This window comes from Rhinolophus hipposideros (genome assembly GCF_964194185.1).
Source record: "Rhinolophus hipposideros genome assembly, chromosome: 21".
Lineage (NCBI taxonomy): Eukaryota > Metazoa > Chordata > Mammalia > Chiroptera > Rhinolophidae > Rhinolophus > Rhinolophus hipposideros.
The window spans coordinates 358,349-383,032 of NC_138067.1; the positions used below are offsets into that span (position 1 = coordinate 358,349).

General features: G+C 48.2%; 1 protein-coding gene across 5 annotated transcripts; it reads right to left on the minus strand.

The window, feature by feature from the left end:
• Positions 1-907: 907 nt before the first annotated feature.
• On the minus strand, positions 908-24,171 carry ZNF507 (zinc finger protein 507). 5 transcript variants are annotated; one of them, XM_081030487.1, is made up of 8 exons: positions 24,028-24,157; positions 23,048-23,141; positions 19,662-19,740; positions 15,434-17,532; positions 13,955-14,075; positions 10,491-10,605; positions 5,516-5,650; positions 908-5,424 (listed from the first exon to the last, which is right to left on the minus strand). In XM_081030487.1, the coding sequence occupies exons 4-8, from the start codon at positions 17,528-17,530 to the stop codon at positions 5,073-5,075; spliced, it is 2,820 nt and encodes a 939-aa protein (XP_080886613.1). In that variant the 5' UTR covers positions 17,531-17,532; positions 19,662-19,740; positions 23,048-23,141; positions 24,028-24,157; the 3' UTR covers positions 908-5,072. The 5 variants fall into 5 exon arrangements, with proteins under 5 accessions (XP_080886613.1, XP_080886614.1, XP_080886615.1 ...); XM_081030488.1 differs by lacking the exon at positions 19,662-19,740; XM_081030489.1 differs by lacking the exon at positions 23,048-23,141 and having other exon boundaries at positions 24,028-24,135.
• Positions 24,172-24,684: the final 513 nt, after the last annotated feature.

Below are 24,684 nucleotides of genomic sequence, written 5' to 3' on the forward strand. Positions count from 1 at the left end.
ATCTGTGCTGATTGGTTTGGAAGAAATCTGGGCAGGCAGTGCTGTGACTTTTTCTAGCACCACCAGTGTGGCCAATGGTTCTGCCACAGCCACCTGCCACCTGGGCCCGACCCAGGAATGTGGCTCTAGGTCAACAAGCCATTCACCATAGAAAGGTGCCTCTAGAACCCTTTTCTTTATGTCCTGGATTATTCAAATGAACTGTCACCCCAGATGAGTGGAGTGGCTACGATGGTCACCTCGCACCAGTTGGCCATGCCAGCGGTGTGACTAGGTCTCTAGCACTGCAACGGGGGAGCCCCGAGAGTGCCATTGGCGTGTACCGCTGTCAGGAGGAAAACAAGATAACACATTTCACAGCAGTGTTATTACTTAATTGTGCATTGTTATTTTAAACCAATTGTGCTTGGCTTTAAGCAGCAGAGATGATGAAACGGTGCGTTACAGATTACGGATGAGGCCTGTAGAACAGGAAGACTTTATAAAATTACAGAGAGAGAAACGGTATAATTCAGTCATAAAACGGGGCTATATAAAGCATCCTTCCTGGTTGCTTCTGGCACACATCACAGCACTGCTGCACTCCAGAGGGCTGCAGACTTTCCCTATCAAACTGCTTACTATCAAATATGTAGCTGATAAGCTGGGCCTCATGGGCCGTGTGACCTGCCACTTCTTAGTGCTGCTGTTGTACCGCAGAAATCACCACAGACCATAAGTGTTGAAGGGGCATAGCTGTATGCCAACAGAACGATGTCTACAAAAGCAGAGGGCAGCTAGACTTGAAGGGCTGTCACCTAACCCCTTCCATGCCAGCGCTGTCCAAGACACACAGCATGAGCCACAGATGGAACTTAACATCTTATGGTAGCTACACTAAAACAATGGAAACAAGTGAAGTTAATTTTAATGTTTTATTTAACCCAAAATATCTAAAATATCATTTCAACATGTAATCAATATAAAAAACTATTAGCGAGACGTTACATTTTTGTGCTAAGTCTTCGAAACTGTTAGCTATGTGCTTTCAGCATTCGTGTTTTATTTCTGCACCCAACAGCCACACGTGCCTCTGGCCACATCCCCTGGGTCTTCCTTCTATGCTGGGGTTTCTACAACCGACCTCAAGTTCAGTGTCGTGTTGGGGTTTGGTTCTTAAAAGATAGGAGACATATTGTGTTGCCGCTTGAGAAACAGGACACGGGGTTACAGTTTGGGAAGGAACATGTGGCCTCGGATGCTTTGAGATGAGCTGGCCCAGGTTGCCAGGGTACAAGCGGACAAACAGACCGAGGCTACAGTTAGATGATGTTAGCTTCACCTGCCAACCAACAAATCTAATGTGAGAAACACCTGCTATAGACCACAAAATGCCCAGGCGTGACCACATTATGTCACCTTTGGCGTCCCTGTCATTGACAGAGCTAGTCTTTAGCATGACTATACCAGAATTTAAAGCATGTAACGTAAGGATGTGATTTGGAAGATAAAATGAAGAACTGTGTAACAAGGAAAAAAGCTTCAAAATCAGATTGAATTTTTAAGCCAATCGAAACAATCTAACGCATTTTCGGTTATGTTTGTGTAACAGTTTGATGCTAGTCAGCAGTTGTTGAACAAGTTACCAAAGGGTGATCGCAAACCTTAATCTAACCCGTGGGAAGTTCTTCATTAACTAAACTTAACTTTCTAAGTGATCAAATCAACATTTCCAAGATAAGAATGGATATACCCTCTTGTTAATAACTTAGAGGCAAGTGTTTTTAACAAAAAATTTATTACCAAAATACAATCTTAGAGTCAATACATGACAGACTCCTATAAAGCACAATAAGTTACTGTAACGTTGCACAGTGTTTCCAAAGGTACTTCAGGCAGCGCTGCAGACCTAGCTTGGCCGACCAGGCACACTGCCCCGTGGACACAGCCCTGTAGCGCCCGCCTTAGGCACGCTGCTCGACCACACGGCTTTACAAAATGCAAACCAGCCTGGTGGAACAGGATACAGCGGCAGAATAACGGTAGTCTTTACCTGTCAGTGTTCCAGAAACTTCTAGACTTTGGCTACAGAAGCAATGCCATAGTGTTACACAATACTTATTTCTTAAAAAAATACATGTATCATGTCCATGAATATCAAACTCAGAATTCTATTAAATAGATTTCATAGAATATTAGAGCACCTTGCTGTACAATAAAAAAGATTAAATAAGTGTGTATGAAAACTAAAAATACAATTAAGTCTCAATAGAGAACCTGCTTGTCTTTGTCAGCCTAGTACATCGCGGGAAGATACAATGTAAACATTTGGTGCCTGCCACCTGCTTTGTGTTGAAAGACAGAGAATATGAGGAAGCCACCAATCGCTGCCTCATGTAGGACAGATGCAGAACCAAGGCTTTGGAAGTGTCACAACACCACATGGGCTGGACACAGAGCTCAATCTACAGAGCAATGGGAGAGAGTTCTGGGATGGTTAGGGCACTGGGGACACAGACCACCATGGGTCACCAGAGAGGAAATGACAAAGCCCTGAAAGGAATCATTTATAATGATCAGAAGCATTACCTTCTCCCCAACTTTGCCTTACCCAGTGAGTTTCTTTAAAAAACTATTTTCACTATCAAATTGTAGAGTTGTAAGTGTTCAGAGTGGAAAACAAATTCTATGGGCCATAGTGTATGGCAAAAGATCGAAGGCCCGTAAATGAAATGTTACTCCTATAAAAGGGAGTCCCTGCTGACTACTTCAATACCTATCTCTTCTCCGACTGAAATTGTGAATTTAGTCATTTTCACTTTTAGAAGCACTCAGTTGTTCTCGGTAGAGGCGCTGCTAACCTCACGCTCGCCACAACGCGGTCCGGGAGGGAGCAGACTGTCCCGGCCGCGTGGGCCCTCCTGCAGGATGGGAGGAAGCTGGTAAGGACATTTCAGGCCAGAATCACACGAATGTTTAAAGACTGAACTTCTGGGTTAGTTTTCTCCCCATGAGCCAGGGGAAATTTAAATTCATGATTCCAAACAGTTTAAGTCACAATCAGAGGAAGTGGTTTAAGAAAATGAAGAAAGGTAATGTAAAAAATTCACCATTGGAATTTTGGGGATTTTTTTGGTTATTAGTATTTTCCAAATGATTATATAAAATTAAAGACAAGAACATTTATAAAACAATTTTTTTTAAGGTTGTTAATTTTCAGAATAGTATTTTTATAAAGAAACAGTCACAGCTACCAGCAATGAAAGGACTGACTGAGGGGCAACAATGTAAGTGATAATAATGGAACCATTTAAAACATTTTATTTAAATTTGAAATGAAGTATAATTGTTTTAATTCTTAAAACAGGAGAAAATGAATATATATCCATATGTAAAGGATTTGGGGAATATAATTTACTACACATAAATTCATCCTATCTTTTTAAAAACCAGAAAATGGATGAACTCTCATAAATAAATTAAAGCTACCTAAATTAAAGAGCTGCAAAGTTACAATCCATTGTGTTTAAATATCATCATGAAAATGAGATTAGAAAAACAAATCAGACAGTGCTTCAAGATGCCTGGCCCCGCTCAGATAACTCCTAATGCTCCCTTAGAATGTTAATTCATTCAATTCACACTTGGACTTTGGGGCGAGAAGTCTCCCCTGAGTCCACAGAGAACCCCATTAAAAACCCTGCTCTGTGTTTCCTGTTTGCCAGCTTCCCGCCGCTGGTTCAGAAACAGCAGCACCGTGAAGGGCAGGCACCGTGGCACCCACCGGACCGTGGGCACAACGCATTCAACAAACGATGCATTAATAATGATCAAACTACAAAACCAAAACAAAAAACCCTGTTCTCTTCACTCAGAGATACATTACAATACCAAATGTGTAATTAATGAGATCATACCTCCTTCCTGGCATTTTAATGTCGGACCCTCCTGCATGCCAAGAAAATGGAGCTCATTTCCTAGACAGGAGAAACTCCGGAGACTTGCCAAATGCTGTTTGTTCCTAAAAGTTTGTAACAACCTGAATTCTCATTCGATTTTAGCCACATTTGGTTTTCCTCTTATGCTAAGTGGAACGACTTACTAAACCCAGGAAGCAAAATCTCAGTAGCAGCGCTCACCTTCAGGGGCTTCTGGACCTCGCCCCTCTTCCCCCACTGATTTTATTTTCGATTTAAAACGCCTCAATTTCCAAGTTCTGCTGATCAAATGCACATTTTCGTACTTTGTTGCTTTCCTAGACTCTTTCAGATAAAAGCCTGCTCTAGTTCAGGACAGAGGGTTGGGAGGCTTGTGTAACCTTCTAGACAACTGTGGGGATCCGTCAAACACTGACCAGAACCTTCGGGAAGTACCTGCACTGCTCAGTTCCGTTTTCCTCAACCTTGAGATTTGGTTTGTGTCTGGTGGGGATTCACCTATTTCTTCCTGTGCCCACAGGAAATGCTCTGTAAAGTGAGGACAAAAAATTTACTCCTTAAACGCCTATGTACAATCTAGATTTAGATGCAGACGTCTTTTCTTAAGGACTAAAGCAGTTATCTCTTAGATTGAGTGTATGACTACTTCCCATCCATTTGGGAAAGGATTTAGGCAGATTATCTCCAAACCCTCTTTTCCTCCCACTGCCTCCCACTTCCCCCAGGAGGCCTGTCATTCCAGAGCTGGCACGTCAGAATGGAGAAGGAAGAAAACCGAGCTCTGCTTAAGACTGTGACCCTCTGATAAGTTTTAGAATAGTTCCTGCAAACCCTTCCTCAACTCTTTGCCTGTGCCGCTCCACTCCAATAAGCTTTTGGTAACAAATACGCTCAACCCTGAGCAGAGGTGGCAAAGGGTTCATACTGGATTACATCTCTGCTCCCTCCTCAACCCATTTCCCTCATTCAGAATGTTTAAATATAATATTACTACCACGTACCCATTTGGACTCCCTTTTAGTACATTACAGATTTGGTTCCAAAGCCATGTGTCATTTCCTTAAAAACCACATCAACTACTTCTTCTGTGTCTAGTGGGTTACTGGATGGCCTAGGTGAACCGCCTCTAAAGGGCGCGTCTCCAGGACTGTGTGTCTAATTCGTGTCCAGGGTTGTGCCGTGCTCCTTACTGAGGATGATATTGACAATCTCACCCTCGTGCTCTTTCATGTGATCCAGCAGGTTTTCTTTGCTGGTCGATTCGAAACCACAAATACAACAACAGAAGAGCAGAACGCAATACTCCATCCCAGCAGGAGCCGTGCTCGTGGGTTTTTCTGAACTGTCAGCGGTGGGATCGCTGGAGGGGCTCAGTTTCTCACTGTCGCTGGGGGCCTGGGAGACCAGCTCCAGGGGTGACTGCAAGTTTTCTGGAGTTCCAGAGAGGGGACCAGCAATTTCCTCACTGCTGTTTAGTGGAGGCTTTCCCGGGGATTTCCCTAGAACTCTTAGGAAGCAAACAACAAACAGCAAACCTTGAGTTGGTTAGAATGGAGGACTTTCATTTGCTTATACTGAAAAGGGGCGGGGTCAAGTACCTGCCACTCTGTGAAATGGCATCGTTAATGGCCTTGTTCACTTGCTCGTAGTTGTAGTTCTGGTCACTCGCATGCTTCCACATGTGGGACTTCAGGGAAGGGGGGTGGCTGCAGACATAGCCACACAACGAGCACCTGAAAGCAGGCACGAGGGGGTCAGCTGGTCCCACAGTGTCACCTCTAACAATGACAATGACTCTGTAACTACGAAACTCTTCTGAAGCCTGTGAGGAATCGTATTTCACTGAGGCTAAGGGTCACTGAACCTCAGAGACATATGACTTCAGAGGTTAGGATGTCCTAGAATGGATGGCCTAGAAACAATGAAATAAAGTCTTCTATGCTTAGAACTTATGAGTGCCAAGACACATACCCAGATAATTCAGCTGTTAGGGCGTACATTTCTGACATAGTAATAATATGCTAAATCTATGCTCTAAGATATTTAACCACGCACACACGGAAAAACACACATCAATGCGCTACCCCACTCTATTCCGTTAGAACGCAAAACTAATTAGGTAATTTCCAACACTAGCCACGTGCTTATTGACAGATCCACAGAAGATGGGAGGAGCAGTCCTGAAAAGCTTCAAGGCTTTAGCGCTTATAAATAAAACAGGTCATTAGCAATCTTTAAAAAGCTTCTATTCAAAATAAGAATTGTCTCCCATAACTGGGCACACACAACTGGTCAAGTCTGAAGTTCTTTAAAAACACTCCACTTTCCAGGGACTTTTGGGTGTCCCCTCCGGCGTCATCGCTGCGAGTGACGGCCTGTGTCAGTCAGCGTGGGGCACGGTTACAGAGAAGCAGCACCCACATATTTATTAACGCCAGTCCACAAGGTGACCCCTAAGTGTGGGGGCTGGACGCGTATTCCCAACCGCGTCTGAGGGTGTCACCAGTTGGGGTGGTCCAGCATGCAGCCTTTCAGACTGCTTTCTCTCCCTCAGGCACAAGTGTTTAGGTTGCTCCATGTCTTCCTTTCCGTGCTTTGAGAACTCTTCCTGCTGCTGAACGATCCCACTGTCTGGAGCTCCCAGTGTGTTCCTCCATCGCCCCCTGACGCGCACATGGCAGCCCCCAGGTGTTGGCGATTACGAATAAAGCTGCTAGAAATTCATGTGCAGGGCTGTGTGTGGACATAACTTTTCATCATTTAGGTAAATACCCAGGAGCATGACTGCTGGATTGTAGGGTAAAATTATGTTTATTTGTTTTTTTTTAAAAAACTGCAAACGTACTTTTTAAGACATTTTTGTTGAACAATTACAAACCTAACAAATCAGGTAAGTTGTCTGAACTAACTCTCCTGCACAACAGTTAAGAGACGTGGCCAGTGATAATGAAACACAAAATCAAAAGGCCTAATTTTACTAACCATTGTCACCCCAATAAATTTTAATTAAAAAAAAAATCAAAAGGCCTAAGAACAAATATGACAGTGAAATCCGCAAGGACTAAACTCTGAATTCTGAGCCACCTTGACCTTTACGGTGGCTGTGGCACCATTATCTTTCACTCCACGTCCTGAGACGTCAGGTCCAAGGCCAGTGAAGCATAGTTTTGAACTATAATATTTAAGAAAACGTTGGGTATTTTGGACTGGCTATTAAAAAACCAAGACACATATCTGGGCAGCTCTTGTATTTAGAGAAGAAAAGGCACAGATACCACTATCCATTTATTTTCAAAATACAATAAACTTACAGAAGCAGAGCCACTTCATAGATGAGAACTGCCGAGGTGTACGGAGAGCTTCCAGTCGCCTCACTGGGCACCTAGGAGCCTGGTCCTGTGCTGAGGGCTCTCCGTCCCAAGCCCATGCCGCCCTCTGTCACACTGTCCCCCACCCTCCACCTGCCATGCTGTGGTTTTGGAACCGATACCAATATAATTGTTTCTGAAGGAAGACAGGTTCAATGCCACATACAAGGATACTGGTCACCTGAGGAAAAGTGGTATTTGGGGATGTAAACCAGGGTAATTCTAGACCTGCAACGTTAAACTAAACCAAGAACAGTGTACTATCTGGAAGTTTTGAAGGGAACCTGCTGGGAACTGGGGTCCATGCTGCAACTACCAGGCATTACGACAGCTGGTGTGTGCTTTGCATGGAACATTCTTTCATAAAGCACGAGGAGACAAGCGCTGCGTGTGGCAAGCCTGAATGGCACTGCATCTCCTCATGTCTCCTGAGCTGACCCAGGGAGGAAAGCAGTTCTCCTCCTTTAATGAGGGCGGGCCTCTGACCCAACCTCATGACTTCAGGAGCAGAGGACGGGGACAGGCTGGGTGCTGAATACTTGGCACACACAATCTCCTTCGATCCCCCCGAAGGTTTATATGCCAGGCTGTACATCCCCCAGGTACATTTGGGGACCAGCATGCCCAAGGTCCCCAGCTGGGCACAGGATGTGTCTGGCCCAGGCCAGAGACTCTAAAGCATGAGTCTCCCCCAATCACTGGGGTGCTCCAAGGCAGTCACACCGCCTGGGGACCTCAGCTGTGACAGACTTTGTGCCTGGGCACAGCATCCCTCACATAAGCACTCAGGACAAAGTGAGCTGTGAATAAATCTGGAGATCACACACTGAGACTTCTCTGATGTAAAAGGAAGATGGTTCTCATGGGTGCTGCCCACCGGTAGGAAGACACCAGCACAATGCAACCACCCTGAGTCGGTAAATTATTTTAAGAACTGAGGAAAACACAGTCCCCAAGACACCCAAAGCTATCAAATTGAGTCGTCAAGCTGCAAGACTCATCTGTCCAGGTAGATGTGAAACTCCTCTCCAGAACCCAGGTCAGTCATCAACCTCTCTCCTAAGTTTACCACTACTATGTACTTGACAGCTCACTTGTTCACTGCTTGTCTATAAGCTTCATGAAGCCAGGTATGGTATCTTTTTTATTATGGCAATAACCTAAGAGCCTAGCACAGCTCTTGGAACATAATATTTGCTCAATAAATGTTTCTCAATGACTGAATGGACAGTCTAATTCTAGACACAGAGAATGTCATTTTATTCTTGCCCAGATTGCATGAATTTGGCATGGCATGGCATCAAATTTAAGAATAAAGATACCCAAAATAAAAAGGCAAAGCTTTCTCCTTCTATCAGATGAACCAGTGCTTCCATCACATTCCCCTAAATACTTCCTAGGGTAAATCACAAAGGATACATGTTAAATACCATCTATTACTTGCCACCTTTAATTTACGGTATTGAATTATTGCAAATAATGGTTAAGGACCTTCATTACATTTGGGGGGAAAAATCTTTCTTAGGGGTCCTAGTTTTAAATAAAGAAAATGTGGTGCATATATACACACAATGGAATACTACTCAGGCACAAAAAGATGGAATATTGCCATTTGCAACAACATGGATGAATCTTGAGGGAATTATGCTAAGTGAAGTAAGTCAGATGGAAAAAACCCCCAAACTGTGTTAATTTCACTCATATATGGAATATGAGTCAAAAAAGAAACAAATGCATAAACAAAACACAACAGATTGGTGGTTACCAGACGGGGAGGGGAGTAGGGGAGAGTGAAATGGGTAAAGGGGACCAAATAGATGATGATGGATGGAAATGAGGCTTTTGGTGGTGAGTATGCTGTAGTGTATACAGATATGGAATTATAACATCACATACCTAAAACTTATACAAGGTTATTAATCACTGCTACCACAATGAAAAAACTAGACAAATAGCCTTTTTATACCAGCCCATTCTATATCCAAATGATTGAGTCCACATCGATAAACAGCTAAGTCCTTCCCCTGGGAACAACCACAAAACAGACATGGCAGCAAGGTCAGACGTCTTCCACAGAGCCAGAAGCCTTAGCAAACAGATATGTTGTCGGAAGAGTGATTATAAAGAAGTCTGTCGGTTAGCAAATTAAGCACATGTTAAATATTGAAAACTACATGTAGAAGATCTAATAGTGGCATTTTAAGGCATAGTCTTCTGTCAGGTTTTCACTTAGACAGTAATACAGTCACTTTCCCACACTCACCTTTGTTACACCTATAAAACCTGGGGAGAGAGTTAAAACAGGAAACAAGTTTTGACAGGGGGTTAAAAGAGTTCACGCCCACGGCCTAGCTCTCCCCAGCTGAGCTCAGAATGGGAACCGTGTCCCATCATGGCCACAGGAGACCAAGCTGCTCCGTGACAGATGGACGACATGTGCATAAACAAGTAGTTTACTGTCAAGAGGCAGTGTATTTAAGAAATAATGATTTCTATTTACCAGCCTATCTTGATAACTGAAAACCCATATATTTTCTAAAAACATACCGTGGTTCTCCGAAAATAAGACCTAGCCAGACCATCAGCTCTAATGCGTCTTTTGGAGCAAAAATTAATACAAGACCGGGTATAATATAAGCTCTTATTTTAATATAAGACTGGGTATAATATAAGACTGGGTCTTAGATTAAATTTTGCTCCAAAAGACGCATTAGAGGTGATGGTCCAGCTAGGGCCTATTTTCGAGGAAACGGTATATTAGAATTGGCTTCTGTGAAAAATCAAGTAATAAAAACAAATTAAATGACCTTATGCTACTACACATGATAATTTTCAAAAATAGAATCTTTCACAGGGAATTTCATTGCTTTTAAATTTTAAGGATCTTCTGGTGGAACATGGAGACAAGTTGCCGACCTACTGCAAGGTCCTCTAAACACTGAAAATGGCTACGACCACTTATAGGGAATTGAAAGCTCAGAGCTGAGGCATTTTCCTGTATTTCATTTAGACAAAATATCTATTGTCCTACGACTCAAGCTTAAAATTCCTATTTTTAAACAAACTAAACAATACTCATGAAACCACTAAGTGGTTTCTTAGCGCTTAAGCTGTGTTCAAACAAGAGTCAGAAGTTTGTAACTACCTCTACTTTGGTCTTACAGTATTTTCACAAGCATTAGGACTCTAGGACTATCACACTCACCTGTATGGCTTATCCGAGTTGTGGATCCGTCTGTGGTTTCTGACACCAACGTACGTTGTACTTGTATAATCACACACATCACATCTGTACTGTTTCTGGACTGAAGACTTATTCTCTAGACAAGGCATTTCAGAGTTTTAGTGATATGATCTGGTTAGGTTCAAATGGCTGCATTTACAATCCATTGTAAATGAATAGTCACACCACACAGTATTATTAACTGAGTATTATTATTCAATCAAGGCTTTCTCACTGTTTAATAAAGCTACCAAGTTTGAACACAGCCTCACCTGCATCTGGACCAAATATAAACCGAACATCATCTGACTTGTGGCCAGACACACGGGGCTGGTTTAGACATACCTCATACAAAAGTCTAACGTTGTGAACTGGAGGCCAGCTGCCCTGCTGACTGTGTAGCAGCTGCATTAACCGCAGATGCATGGTTAATTTGAAAGGTGTTAGTCTAATCAATACTGGATATATCGTCGTGAGAACCACTGATCTGCCAGCGAGATGTAATTTAATACCATAATCCAATGTTATAAAGTATGGCCACAGAGCACATATAACAAACTCGATCTAAAAAGCCTCCCGCTGTTTCAGTCTTGAGTTTCCTTTGTGTAAACCTGTCAGCTATCAGTGACAACGAAGGGAAAAGCCAGGGCGCAGTGAAGTGCCATGTAACGCTCATCACTGCATCTAACAACCTGACAGGGTACTAGGACAGATGCTGGGAGGAGCGTGAACATGCAGCTCTGTGACTCAGGAAGCTAACCCTATAACTGAAACCGGGAGAGCTCGAGACCACACAGCTGGGACCACATGAAGCAGTCCTAAACACACGCCCTTGATTTCCTGTGTCAGCACCGAGTCCACAGGCCACTCAAAGCCTGCGCTGTATACTCAGGACGAAGCGTGCACAGATGCTGAACACGGCAGAGCAGGGAGAAAGCTCAGGGAGAACCCTGACTAGCTCAGTGCACGGAGGTAACCTGGGGGTACAAAAGGAAACCCACATACTGACATTTGAACAAAACAAAGGAAATCCGTAAGTTAAATGTAAGCTCTTTAACACTGAAATTTTCTCTTGCCAGGCACAACACAACGTCCTAATTTCCAGGATCAATTTATAACATTAATACACACACCGATCATAATTATAATCTAAGGATTACTCTTAATTGGTAGGTTAAAAACTTGGACTTGATTATAAGTGGCAGTATTCCAAATACAGTTTAAAAAAAAATCTAAAAAAATGAAGTGTGAAATATTGGATAATGGTTTTGTGTGAGAAATATTACAGATCAATGACAATTAGTGAAAATGACAGACGGAAAGACTTGATGTAGCACAGCCTGAGCCTGTGCTACTTCGGGCAACTGTGCCAACGGAAAGAACACTGGGTGCAAAGTTCCAAACCCGGGCCTCGGCCCGGCCCTGCCACCAGCACAAGTGACCTGCAAATGCCTTTACCCAGGAGGACTTCGTCTGCTCACGTCCAAAATGGGGGCACCAGGAGCTCTCCCAGCGCCATCACTGAGTCAGAAGCCTCCCCCCACTCCCTGCCTGTCTGGGCCTCCCTGTCCTCCTGCACAGGTCACTGAGGTGGCCATGCCTGCCGCGCTCACAGTGAGTCCTCGGGGCTGGCAATCGTGGCAATCTCACTACACGTGAGAGTGCTCTACCCCCGGCTTTGGCAGGGCCGCTGTGACACGCAGACCTTTATGGACACAGCCAGCTGTCCTGGTCACAAAGACAGTGAAGCCCCCACTGTGCTCCCAGCAGCCAGGATCCAGCTCAAGCCGGCCGCTCCATGACTCTGGCAGGACGCACGTCCCAGGAACCGTTATCCTGCGCCTCGTAGGGGAGACTGCCCCCCGTTACTGGTGCTGTGTATTGCACACGTCTCCCCTCTGGCTGAGCACGTTTACCAAATGGTTAAACAGGTTTTAAGAAACACAAATTATTGCTACCTTCTTTATGAACTAAAACTTGTTCTTTGGCCTGACAAATGGATTTTGAGAGATCTAACCTTGAATTGATAAAGCATCAGCGTAGGTGTAGGTACGCAGGGGGTCGCCGTCATCAGAAGGGTCACACACACCATGACAGTGAGTGGAGCCAGGTGGGGGAAGGCGTGGCATGAAACTTCAAATGCACACACTGGACCCAAGGGGAGAGTATGGTCCACCAGGAAACGATGCTGCAAGTGGAAGGTGGTGGCCACACAGGGCTGGAAAGCTCCAATGGATTATTTTAATTTTGAGCTGACGTTATAATCTTTTCACTAAAACTGTGTTAGTTTGTTAACCTATGTGGACAGTCTTATGTCACTGCTTTGGAAGACAATGCTGGAGTCACTCCAGCCTGCTGTCAACTGCAGGTGGCGCCACTGAGCAGCTGCTTTCTTCCTTCTTAGGGATTCTTGGCAAAGACGCCAAGGTTTTAGGTTTCAGCGCCTCCTTTCAGGGGCTGTGCAAGCACAACGAGCTACAATAAAGGGAGGCATCTGAGGCTAGTCAGGGAACCAAACTGAGCTCAGCCAGCTATTGCAGAAGCAGACGCTGTGTCATAAAGTCCCTTTGTCTGGGAGAGCTTCCCAGGGAGGACAGCTGCTTGACAAGCAGGTTTTGGTGCTGCAGTGGTGTCCAAATCAGTTCTTTCAGAAACATTCCAGCCTCAGTTATGCTTTCTGGGGTATAATTTAATGAACATTATGGTGAAACCTTTTGCTCTGCAGTTGTTTCTAACTTTACTTCCTAGGAAATCTAAATAGGAACGCCACCGCAGTATGTTTTATCTCCCACAAACACTGTGCACCACACTCGAGACATTTCAAGTGTGCCGAATTAAGGGCACAGTTGCCAGCATGCACAGCTCATGACACTCGACCCTAACTCCCCATCCGTGGCGCCTGCCTTTTCACGGAAGTCTAACTCACTCTTCTGATTCCAGTACTCCCTCCTGTCAGCAGCAACACGGCCAATTGCTACTAGCCAGCGCATACAAAGACCTGGTGGTGCTTTTGGAGACAATGCAGGTGAAACTGGCAGTCGTGCTGGTTAAGAGTGGGATCACAGCAGGAGCCTCAGTTAAGGCTTGAAGTGGGGCCTGTCACCTGCAAAGCTGTGTCCTCAGTGTGCCCGCTGGCACTCGGGAGGGCGAGAGGCTCTGTTTTTGGGTTGCAGCTCCCCTGGCTCGCTGGCATGTCACCTCAGGGTTTATGCTGCACTTGGCTCTCACGGGACAGCAGTTTCCCCATAGTATCTACGCCCATAGTGGAGGCTGAGTACTTACAACCACAGTACCTCACTTAGTGCTCGGAAGTTCCTCGGCAACAGAGACAAGATTCCCTCCCACGCCAGCACAAGACAGGAGAATACATGCAGCTCTAGTCCCCAAAGTGACCCACAGGACAGGTAGGGGCCTTTTTCACGGCACAAGCCAGGCAGTGCAGGTACCTTCCTGAGCACGCGTCCCCCCAGCTGGCTCGCTGGACACTCTTGGCTCACTGGGGGTCCCTGTCAACATGGCTGTGTCTGGAAGGCTGTGTTGCTCTCTCTCATGGTTCCTCAGCTGACTCTGAAATGAAGAGAAGTGAACATACCATTTTCAGTACACACTCTCGCATCACTAGGAGGCTGGAGGAGTTAATTGCTTCCACAGCCTGGTACCTAGAACACGTCACCAAGTCTAAAATCAAATGTGCTAAAGATTATTTGACACATTTGACTGTTGATGGAAAGAAATACACTAGGGAAATCACGATCTCACCCAAAAGGCAGGCAGGTCCCCTTCTTAGGTTCTCCACAAGGAAGCCACCGCTGTCTCAGAGCCTGTGCGTGGCGTGTGCAGCTTCTGAAGCCCGACAGGCCCAGAGCAGAGTCACACGCAACACTCTCAAAGCAGCAAGTCCCAGGTGACAGCTGGTCCCCTCCAGTTTGCCTTCAAATATCAACTAAGAGTGTTGGGGAGGCCTCATAGGAACCACTGCTCCAAGGACCCCTTCCTGCCCCCCCACCCCTCAAGTCAAGGGTACAGCAGCAAAGGAACTCCTGGAAACACCTGGAACTCGCCTGTGCACTGCCTGTCCAGCGGCCCAACGCCAGTCCAGAAATTCACGAGGATAATCGAATGGGGTGAATGTCACTTGGAGGCTTCTTTTCCTGATTACCTGTTCATTACCAGCTAGATCCAACGCTGGGTAATCTGAGAGGAAAAGGCTACATGCCTGTTTTTGCGGTCAGCCATGAGGACACTCCTTTTTTTTCTCCAAATTAATTTTCAAAGTCAACTGGCACGTTGAAAAGTAAAAGTTCTACACCAGTGACTCAATGAATGCAAGTTTCCTTTGCTAAAGCAGCACTTCCTGCTGGCTGTTGGTTTTAAGGTCGTACAGACGATGAACGTCACAGAGTAATCCCTGAAAGTCCTCGAAACACCCACGGAACATAAGCCACAGGGCTCTATTTACACTGCATGGTCTTCATCAAGCGCAGTGACACGGTTCAGCCTTTCTGCAATGCCATTAGTCACCATGGCCACTGGGGCAGCAGCTGAAGGGAGTGCCTGCATTTTGGGGCCACGGAAGATGTGGGATTAAACACATGTGATCATGCGTGTGTACCGTCGCCCACGGCACATTCCTGTGCAATTCACTCCCATGTACTTTGAAAGCCCTGCATTTGTACGAGCCCTCAAGCAGGGAACCGAAGCACTGACACACCAAAGCATGGGCACAGGCTGGGGGAGTGCAGGCAGGGAGTCCCACCCCAAAACCCGCTGCCCCAGGTCTGAGCCCCAGCTTGGGTGCTAAGCACCTGGGGCCCCCGGTCACGCCAAGATTCTGGGCCTGTTGGCTGACTGGTAACGGGAGCGGCTGGGCTGGAGTGCCGAGTCCCGACCCGTCCCTGCTCTAACCCCGGCTCTCCAGTGCTCACCTTGTAATGGAATGCGCCCTCGCAGCGCCGGCACTGGTGCAGCCTGGCCTTGCAGTGGCCGATCATGTGACTCTCCAGGGCCTTGCTGCTATCGGCGACGTGCTCGCAGATGGGACACTGGTAGGGCTGCCTCTGTCGGTGCACCCGCAGGTGCTGCTTCATGTAGCCCCTGTTCCCGCTGGCGTAGTGGCACAGGCGGCAGCGGTAGGGCCGCTCTGCGCTGGGGACGTACTCCACGACACTGCCTCCCGGCAGGCTGGGGTCGCTGCTGGGCTGGCACTGCGCGTTGTCCTGCAGCTCCTTCAAGATGTCGTCATCCGAGGCATTCTGATCCGTCCGTTCCCGCAGCTTCTCAATCACGGTGAGCAAGGATGTGCTGATGCCCGTCTTCACTTGCCCGCCTGACAGCTCCTGCCTGCCCCCTGGAAGTGCCACCAGCGCAGAGCTGCTCTGGCTAAAACCAGCTAATCCACCGGGAGCGTTTCTGAGCGGCGACATCATTTTAGAATACACTGCCAACGTGCTCTCCACCTGCCTCTGCCCGGTGTCTGGATCCAAGAGGCTGGCTCTCGCCCGCTCGGCAGCTCTTATGGGCATGGTGACCAGGGCCTCGGCAGCCAGCGAGTGCAGTCGGAGAGACTCGGAATTGGTCCTCCTGCGGCCCGGGGGCGCGTTCTCATCGGGGTCTAGCCCCTTCCGCAGGAATTCACCGTCTGTCCCCTCCGCACTGCTCCAGCCAAGGATCAGCCCCCCGATGTCCACAGTGCACTTCCCAGCATGGGGACCGTCACCTCTTCCTGCGTCCCCGCCCTGGGCCTCTGTGGGTGTCGGGCTGCTCCCCTCGTCCATGTCAGCGCCCACGAGGAAACTCCGCCCAGAGAGTGGTTCCTCAGCGCTTGGCAGGCGCTCCACGATCACGTTCACGTGGCCCTGCTGATTAGGGCAACTGCTGACAATCTTCTGTGCTGACGAGAGCAGGCTGTCAGCCGCCAGGCTGTCCTCCGCCTCGGAAATCACCTCGAGCACTTCCTCCTCATGGGTCTCCAGGGCTGCCGCCCCCCCGACACCCACAGCCACGTCAGCGCCCTGCGCTAGGGGACACGCAGGGGACAGGGGATCTGAACTGCAGATCTGCACCTGCAGGGCGGGGCCGTTGTGGATGCTCAGCTCGCTGTCTCCGACGGCGATGACCACAGCGTCTAGCCCGCCAGGGGCAGCTGCCGAGGACTCCAGCAGGCCCAGGGGCTCGTTTTCATTCTCAAATATCGGGTAGGAGCAGTCCACTTGCCCGGCATGCTTCCATGCGTGCGTCTTAAGCATTCTCTGCTGGCCGCACGTGTAGCTGCAGAACAGGCAGCGGTACAGGCCGTACTGCTCGTACGCGTACCACTTGCCCCGCCCCACGGCTGCCACGGATGCCCGGGGGCCGGGGGCCGGCGGACTGTTCACCCCGACCGGGACGTCAGGAGGTGCTTCACGGCTTGTCTCTGTGGCTCTGGGGCCCACGGAGCTGGAGGGGCTCACGCTCTGGGGGAGTGCAGGCTGAGGACGACTGCCGGCCTTGTCCTCATGGTCCGTTGCCACGTGAGCCTCCAGCTCTTCTTGGCTCTTGGACGTGACGTGGCACTCAGAGCACATGAGCAGCACCTCGTTCTGCTGGCCGTGCTGCCGGACGTGGTCCTTCAGCACGGGGAACGACGGCGACAGGAACTGGCAGAGGCTGCACTGGTAGGACACGGGCTTCCCATCGCTCTGGGCGGGGGCACTAGGGGTGCCGGGGGCCTGCAGGTCCTCGGCCCCCCCATCAGCGGTAGCAGGCGGCTGGGCCACCTTAGCTGGAACCTCACAGGGCTCTTGGGCTTCAGGCGAGTGCGTCGCAGCACTGGAACGTGAGCGTTTCTTCCCAATTAAAAGACATTTTTGTGACTTTTCATGTTCCACGATCTTGCTTAACTTCTGGATAACATGGATTAATGGATCTGTTTTAGCTTTTCTTGGCTCATCAATTTCCAGTGAACTGATGACAGTTTCAGCAGTCAATACTGCTTCCTGTTCCCCGATATCTGGCACCAACATGGCAACACCGCTTTCTTCCATATCTACGGGGCAATGCACAACAGAAAGAAACACCAGTTAAGACTAACTGCAGGTGTGTGGCTCAGGAAACCTGCACGAGTCGGCGTGAGCTCACCCAACAATCTCTATGGGGGGGCGTCAGTGCACCTGACCAGCCCTGACGGAGACGCAGACTGTTTGGAATTTCCCTTCGGAACGCTGTCTCCTGTCAGGACTGAGGGCACAAAGCTTTCCATCCTTCATTTCTTTCTGGAAAAGACTGACCTTCTGCTTCTCCCTTTCTTCCCTTCCTTTCCCCTAGCCATCCAGCCAGGCCCAGTCAGTACGCCGTCCTCTGCACAGTTGATGAAAGGGTCGCAGCCATTCCCAGAGCCTAGGGAACCACCTCGTTTCTACGAAGTACCACCCCGTCGAGCCAATATGACTAACAAAGTTTCTTACCACCAATATAACTGTAGTTTACAAAAATCATATATTCCGGGTCTTTTCTCCACAAATCTTTGGAATTATGAAACTATAGTCATTAACCTATTTTAAAGGGCACAGTTAATTTTGAGAAGTACTGTGCTAACGAAACTAAATAAAAGCAATGATCCTCTTCCTCCTTTTACTTCCTTTGGTTCGTCTTCTTGAAGATAAACCACAAACTATGCTGCGGTTTTTCCCAGAGGTCACATAAGTGGTCAAGTATCACTCATACACACATATTTTCTTTTTTCTGAAAGGGAAAGGGGCGCCAAAGGACACAGCTGACATGCTAGTTGTGGTCCAGGTCCAAACACGCAGAGTTCTCACCACGGTTTATGTGGCGGTCCCAGTTACACGTCATGGGTAAGGAAGTCACGAAACATAAAGTACTTGTATCTTTCAGTCTAAATCTTAAAACTCTATTTCTTGGCAGTCCTTTCATTTCAAACATTTCCTTTGGCTTAAAGTGACATTAATTTGACTTGGATCACATTTTTAAGTTTAGGCTTTCTTCCAGCAACAAGTTTTGTTTTTCCACATTTTTAGGTGCATTTTAGAATCTTCAACATTCAATAAAAGCCAGTAAAGTTTTAGTGGCACTGGCTGCAGACCAAAGACCACGCTGTCATTTAATCTCAGCCACGGAATCTGCACTCTTATTTCAGGTGGGTCACAGCCCCTTCCCCTAGGAGGCCCTGCTAAGATCACATCCAAACTCCCACTAGACCCCCCAAGAGCTTGGAGCAGCCTCAGCACCGACTGCCTCCCAGCCCGACAGCAGTTACCCTCCTCCGCTTGGTTTCCTCCTCTTTCTGGCACACTAACTCCCTATGCGTAAGTCCATATCAGGCAAAAGTGCAAACACTTCACACGTGGCTTCTTTAGTACCACTTCCTCCCTCCTTCCTAACATACGGCCCTCTCTGCTTTCCTGATTAACTCATAGCAGGAGATGAGCACCACAGCCTAAACAAGGACACCAGCCAGCTCCCGGAGGCCACTCTCTCCCCTAAACAACCTGAGGGCATCACCTCTCAAAAGATGACAGCGGCTCCTTGCACATACATTTACTACTACATTGCAGACCACGGTTGTCTGTGCTCCGGACCACATGGCTGCCTGGGAGCTGCACTGTCCACAACCACAAGAGACCAGCCACACACCACCAGCTGCGCAAGATCAGTACTCAGGGTCCAAAGCACGGTTTCTCCTGGGTGCGTTTCGCTTTTGCACCACCGTGAAGCTGAAACAGCCTAAGTCGACGACTGCTTGGAGTCCCATTAAATCTGTCTCGAGTAGGAAGGACACGTGCTTTGGAATCTCCACCTTCAACCCTAAGTCACTACAGAGGGGATCAGTGGCGGAACAATCTGTTTCTTTAGAAAAACACTTTGTGACTTAAGTCACCTTACTGCCCAGGAATTCCACATCTTTAGGCCCAGGGGAGCTGCGGCTCTTCCTGAGAACTCTGACCCCCTGTGGGGTCGGTCCCTGAAAGCTCTGTTCCCACTAGTTCACGGTTACGTGCCAATGTCAAATGGGTTAAGGACAGGAATCCTTGAACATTCACTTTCTTGCACCAGATGTGGTTCTAAGCTCAGACCCCCTGCCCGCCCCGCAGGCTGACTGATACCCTGCAGGTTAACGGACTGGCTCCCACAAGACTGACTGCCAAGGTGACTCACATTATCTTTCTTTACTTCACGACACAACAGGAGGGAGGCAGAGTGGGGCCAACTGCTCACCGTGCACTTCAGTGTACACCTTAAAAAGAAAGGAAAATGTAGGAAGGAGTTCACTTCACCTCAAGGAAAAGACTTGGACAAATCACCTCGAGTTTTAGAGCTGATGGAAATCTGCAGCCAATGTCCCAATCCTCCCTGGACATGAATGTAAGTGTCTCATCATGGAGGCGGCACACATTTGGGGATAAGTACAGAAATGGCAGCTACAAAAGTGTGACAACATAAAGTACACCAAGAAACACTTGAAAAACCAGTTTAGGTGCACATGGAAAAATCGATGCACAAGTCTCAGTTAAACAGGTTAGATGAACAGCTCATGATAAAGCAAACACAGAGAGGGAGTTAACTTGACCTGAAGGCCAACTCCAAATTTTCACAAAATTTCACTGAGGCCACCAGAGTGCATATGTATGGGATTGCACGTTAAGTGAAGTAAAATTTATTTGAATAACAGAGATGAAAACAAGGAGGATAAACACAGTCCCACTGGCTCAGTATTACGGCAACATGGACTGTGCTAATGGGCATACCGTGCACAGCCTCCAAGAGATCCAAGCAAATGTCCTTAAAAAATTACCACAGTGGAGCAGGTGGAGAGAGTGGGCAGGAAGGAAGAGTGGCCAATTTGTAACTGGAGTGATGAGTACTTAGGAGTTCATTACCCTATTCTTTCTACTTCTGTAAATGCTTCATTTTTAAAAATCAAAGTTACAAACTGTTACGTGCAAGGCAAGCAAAGTACCAGGAATAGGAAAAAATTTAAATTCATAGCACTCACACAACGTCAGACAATTAAGTTCGCGAACTCATCCTAGAAAAAGTGCTGCATCCCTCATTGTTGAATATCACTACGGTCACCTTCGAAGGACTCCCCTTGGGAAGCTATGCACCGACCCCAGCACCTAGTCCACCCTTCAAAGCAATTTTGGAACTCTTTTTCTGAAGTGGCCATTACAGCTGTCATTGTATTACCCTTGATGTCCTGAATGTCACCAAAATGTCCTCCTTTCAATATTTCCTTTATTTTCAGGTAAAGAAAGAGGTCATTGGGAGCCAGATCAGGTGAGTAGGGAGGATGTTCCAATAGTTATTTTGTTTACTGCCTAAAAACTCCCTCACAGACAGTGCCGTGTGAGCTGGTGCGTTGTCATGATGCAAAAGCCATGAATTGTTGGAGAAAAGTTCATGTCGTCTAACTTTTTCACACAGCCTTTTCAGCACTTCCAACTAGTAAACTTGGTGAATTGTTTGTTATTCATAATGAATAATCCCTCTGACATCAAAAAACGTTAGCAACATTGTCAATTAGCAAACTTAATTGTCAGACCTTGTAGTGTAAAACTGAGCGGAATAAGACAAACATATTTAGAAGTTAAAAATTAACAGCTTTTAAACAATGCAACAGTACACAAGGTAAAACAGCCAGAAGGCTTCCATCAGCGATCAGATCCTAAGAGACTGAAGCTCTTTGGTCTAGAAAGGTAAGCAAAGGCTTCCTGAAGAGGCAAGAGATACATGCATTCCAGGACAACCATGCCAGGCTCCATGCCCCTCTAGGCTCACTGTTTCCTCTTCTCCACTCTATTCTCTAGTGCTCATGCGAATAGGGAGCCCCCTCAGGAGATCAGGAGGCAGCTGAGCGAGGTCAACATATTCATTTCCCTGGTCCCCTCCCTCCAGGTCAGCTGGAACTGGCCGTGTTCCCCAACAGAAGAGCCATTCTCCAGGTAGGTGCTCTACAAGACGCTCTGGGTCATGGCACTGGTTCCTTCCGACGCTGCCGCCCCTGTTGTTGCCTGTTCAAGCCCAGCGCCTTTTTTCCGAGCATATCTGCGGACATATCCCCTTCAGTTCTCCTAATTTGAGTGTACCATTTGCTTTCTTGGAACTCTGTCACACAAGCCTAAGGCTGACAAGGAAGGCAGCTCTAACAGTGTTTTACTTGTAGAAGTGAGAACAAGCACGCTGTCTAGAGCTTGGTGAAAAGACCAGCAGGGCCGATAAGATTTCCTGGGAGAAGACTAGAGGCATCAGCCAAACAAGGGTCTTGTTTCCAGTCGCCAGACATAACAACATTAGATCAAACACATCAAATTGTTGCAATAACGGTATATCCCCAACCAGAAAAGTTCTACCACCTTTTCCACTGAGTCTCAAGTCTTTCTTAGACATTAGTATTCCACAGGCAAAAGCTTATAATTAACATCTTTTGCAAGAAAAGAGCCAAATAAGCTCAGCCGTCTTTATCTCCTTATCATTTGCTGTTTGGTTTATTTGCACATCTAACTAGTTCCTTTCAGTTAGTCGGTCAGTATGGTTGTCATAAGTAAAATCAAGTCGAACAAATCACATGGGCCTGGAGAAAGGCTGTGATTTTTCTGTGTATGTATAGACAGTTCAATATGTATAAAGAACACTTTCTTTCAGACTAAGAATTTGTTCTTTTCCTAGAGATAAACTTCTTAGAAGTAATGGCAATACCCCATTCTTTTAGATAATTGTAATTCTAAAATACAAAACATTTATTTTGCTCCAAGCAAAAGTCAGGGGACATAAACGCACTGATTCCTCTCCCAGAGGAACCTCAGTGAGCTGGGCGACCTTAGGCAAGTCAGTTTCTGTGGGTTTCTGATTCCTCAGCTGTAAAACAGTATGGTGCTGGACAAACTTTTATGTCCCTGAATTATAAACTGTCTATAAATTCACCCTGAAAATGCTTATATATTATATTTATAGATTTACCTTCCTAATGTCAGCTACAATTCAGTTGACTTAAAATCTCGTTAATGTAGCTATTAATTGCCACTGAGAAAAAACTGAGTATAAACATCACAAGTATATGAATTTCATAGGATAAAATTTTTTAGCTGGCATGTAGCCTGAGATAATATTCTAATTTGGCAGCTGCAATTAAGATGTAAGGTCTAAGTAATGTTAACCAATATTTACCCTGAACATGTACCTATAACTGCCAAACACTGTGCTAGAGAGTAGGAAGACCAGTGGGAGTCCTCACCCTGGAGGGCCTGTGCAGATTCTGTACATTACTCATATAATTCCTGGTAGGCTCATATATATAAAGTAATAAATTGTGTAAGAACTGGACTCCAAGCCTCCCTGATTCTAAATGTATCCTTCGTCAATTCACGAATTTTCCTCTTATTTCTCAGTGAGAACAAAGTATTATAAAGTATCGAAATTGAAAAGAGTAACAGCCCCTAACAGCTACATTGTATCAACAAGTGTGATTGATCTTTGGGACAGGCTAGGTGGATGTTACACAACTTTATAAATAAGGAAACACTCAGTGTGTTTACTTGACTTACCCCAGGTTACATGGCTGTTAAGTGGCAGAGCCAGGGTCTTTCAAATCAATTCCTGAAATTAACACAGTCCCTTGGATCAATCGTCAGAATCCAGCTGTGGCCAAGAAGGGAGGTAGGTAGTATCAAACATTTCTCTTACGTGGTGAAACGACCTCATGATTTTTGGGGGCAGTGAAAAATGTCTTACATGTCAAAAACAACTTCAGAGGAAATGTTCACGCAACCCAATTATGTGATTTAAATTTACATAATTTATCTAACAAGCAGACGTTAGGATTTTGCATGTTAGAAAAAATAGCTGTGGAAAGTTGTCCAATAATTGTGTATTTTACGTTTTAGCTCAGAAGCCATCGAATTGACTCAAAATAGTACTTGTTCACCGATATCACTGTCTAATGAATTAGGAACAAAAATTGTCTACTGCTATTTTAATCTCAACCAAAAATACAACATAAACGGTGCCTCTGCGAACTTGAAGCCGCCCCACCGGCCCGGAGAGCCGCACGGCCGCCCCCGCCCGCCGCCCGCCGCTTCCTGCCCGGGTCCGAGCGCCGCTCGACGCCGGAACGAGCCCCCGGGACAGGGGCCGCGGCTCGGCTCGCGGGGGGGCCCCGCCGGCGCGGACAAGCACGCGGCCCCCGCAGCGAGCGGGAAGCGAGGCGGCGCCGCGCGGGACGGCGGGGCCGCGGCAGCAGGCGGCCGGCGAGAGGCAGCCGGGCCCGCACACCCGCCTTCCCGCGGAGGGACCGCCCGGGGGGCACGGCAGGGGCTGCTTCTCCGGGCCAGCCGCTCCGTCCCAGCGGCGGCCAGGGGCCGGGGCGTGACCCCGGCGCGGAGGCGCGGCGGGGACCGTCGTCAGCTGCGGCCCCGGGTGGCGGCACCGCCGGGGGACGTGGGGCGAGCCCCGGCTGGCCCGGCGGAGGCCCGAGGGGACGGCGCACATGGCCGGCGGGCGGAGGGGCGGCCCCGGGGCGCGGTACCTGCGGTCGGCGGCGGCGGCTGCTCCCGCGGGCCTGCTCGGGCCGGCCAGGGGCCGCGCGGTGCCCGGGCGCGCGTCCTCTCCCACCCGGCTGCCGCCTCTTCGCCCCGGTTCCCCCCGCTTTCCCCTCCTCCTCAGGGGCTCCAAGATGGCGGCGCTGGGACGAGTCACGTGAGCGGCGGGCGGGTCATGTGACCGAGAGGCGGGGCGCGCGCAGGCCCCGCCCACGGCCCGAGGGGCCCGAGGGGCTCGAGGGGCCGGCGGGTGGGCTCCCCAGGTGGCCGCGCTGCCCTCGGGGTCGCCTGGGTCGGTCAGAGCGCATCGCCCGGCGTCTCCCCGTCGCCGCGGCTGCTGTGCCCCGGCGCCGTCCCCCGCTCCTCCGCAGCGGCCTTTCCGCGGGGGGCGCGGTCTGAATCCGGCGGTGCCTCTGGTTGCGCTGCGCCTCGGCGGCCGACCCGCGGGGGGCCCGCGCGGTTCCTGGCCCCGCCTCAGTGTGCCTGGGCGCAGGGCGGCCGGACCGCGCCTCCTGGGGCTGCGGCCACACCCGGCCGCCGCTTCACCCGGTGGCGCGGCCCGGCCCGAGGGCCCCCGGTGGCGGCGTTCGCGCCCGTCCGGGGCTCGCTCGCCGGGATCCGGCAGCCCCGCGGGGCAGCGCGGG

What these genes read in the sequence shown, in the direction of transcription:
- ZNF507 (XM_081030486.1), bottom strand. Translation starts at nt 17,530, where the DNA reads ATGGAAGAAAGCGGTGTTGCCATGTTGGTGCCAGATATCGGGGAACAG. An exon ending in GGGGACGCGTGCTCAGGAAG is followed by an intron (nt 10,606 to 13,954) that starts GTACCTGCACTG and finishes TGCCTTGTCTAG; the next exon opens with AGAATAAGTCTTCAGTCCAG. An exon ending in AACTCGGATAAGCCATACAG is followed by an intron (nt 5,651 to 10,490) that starts GTGAGTGTGATA and finishes GCCTGCTTTCAG; the next exon opens with GTGCTCGTTGTGTGGCTATG.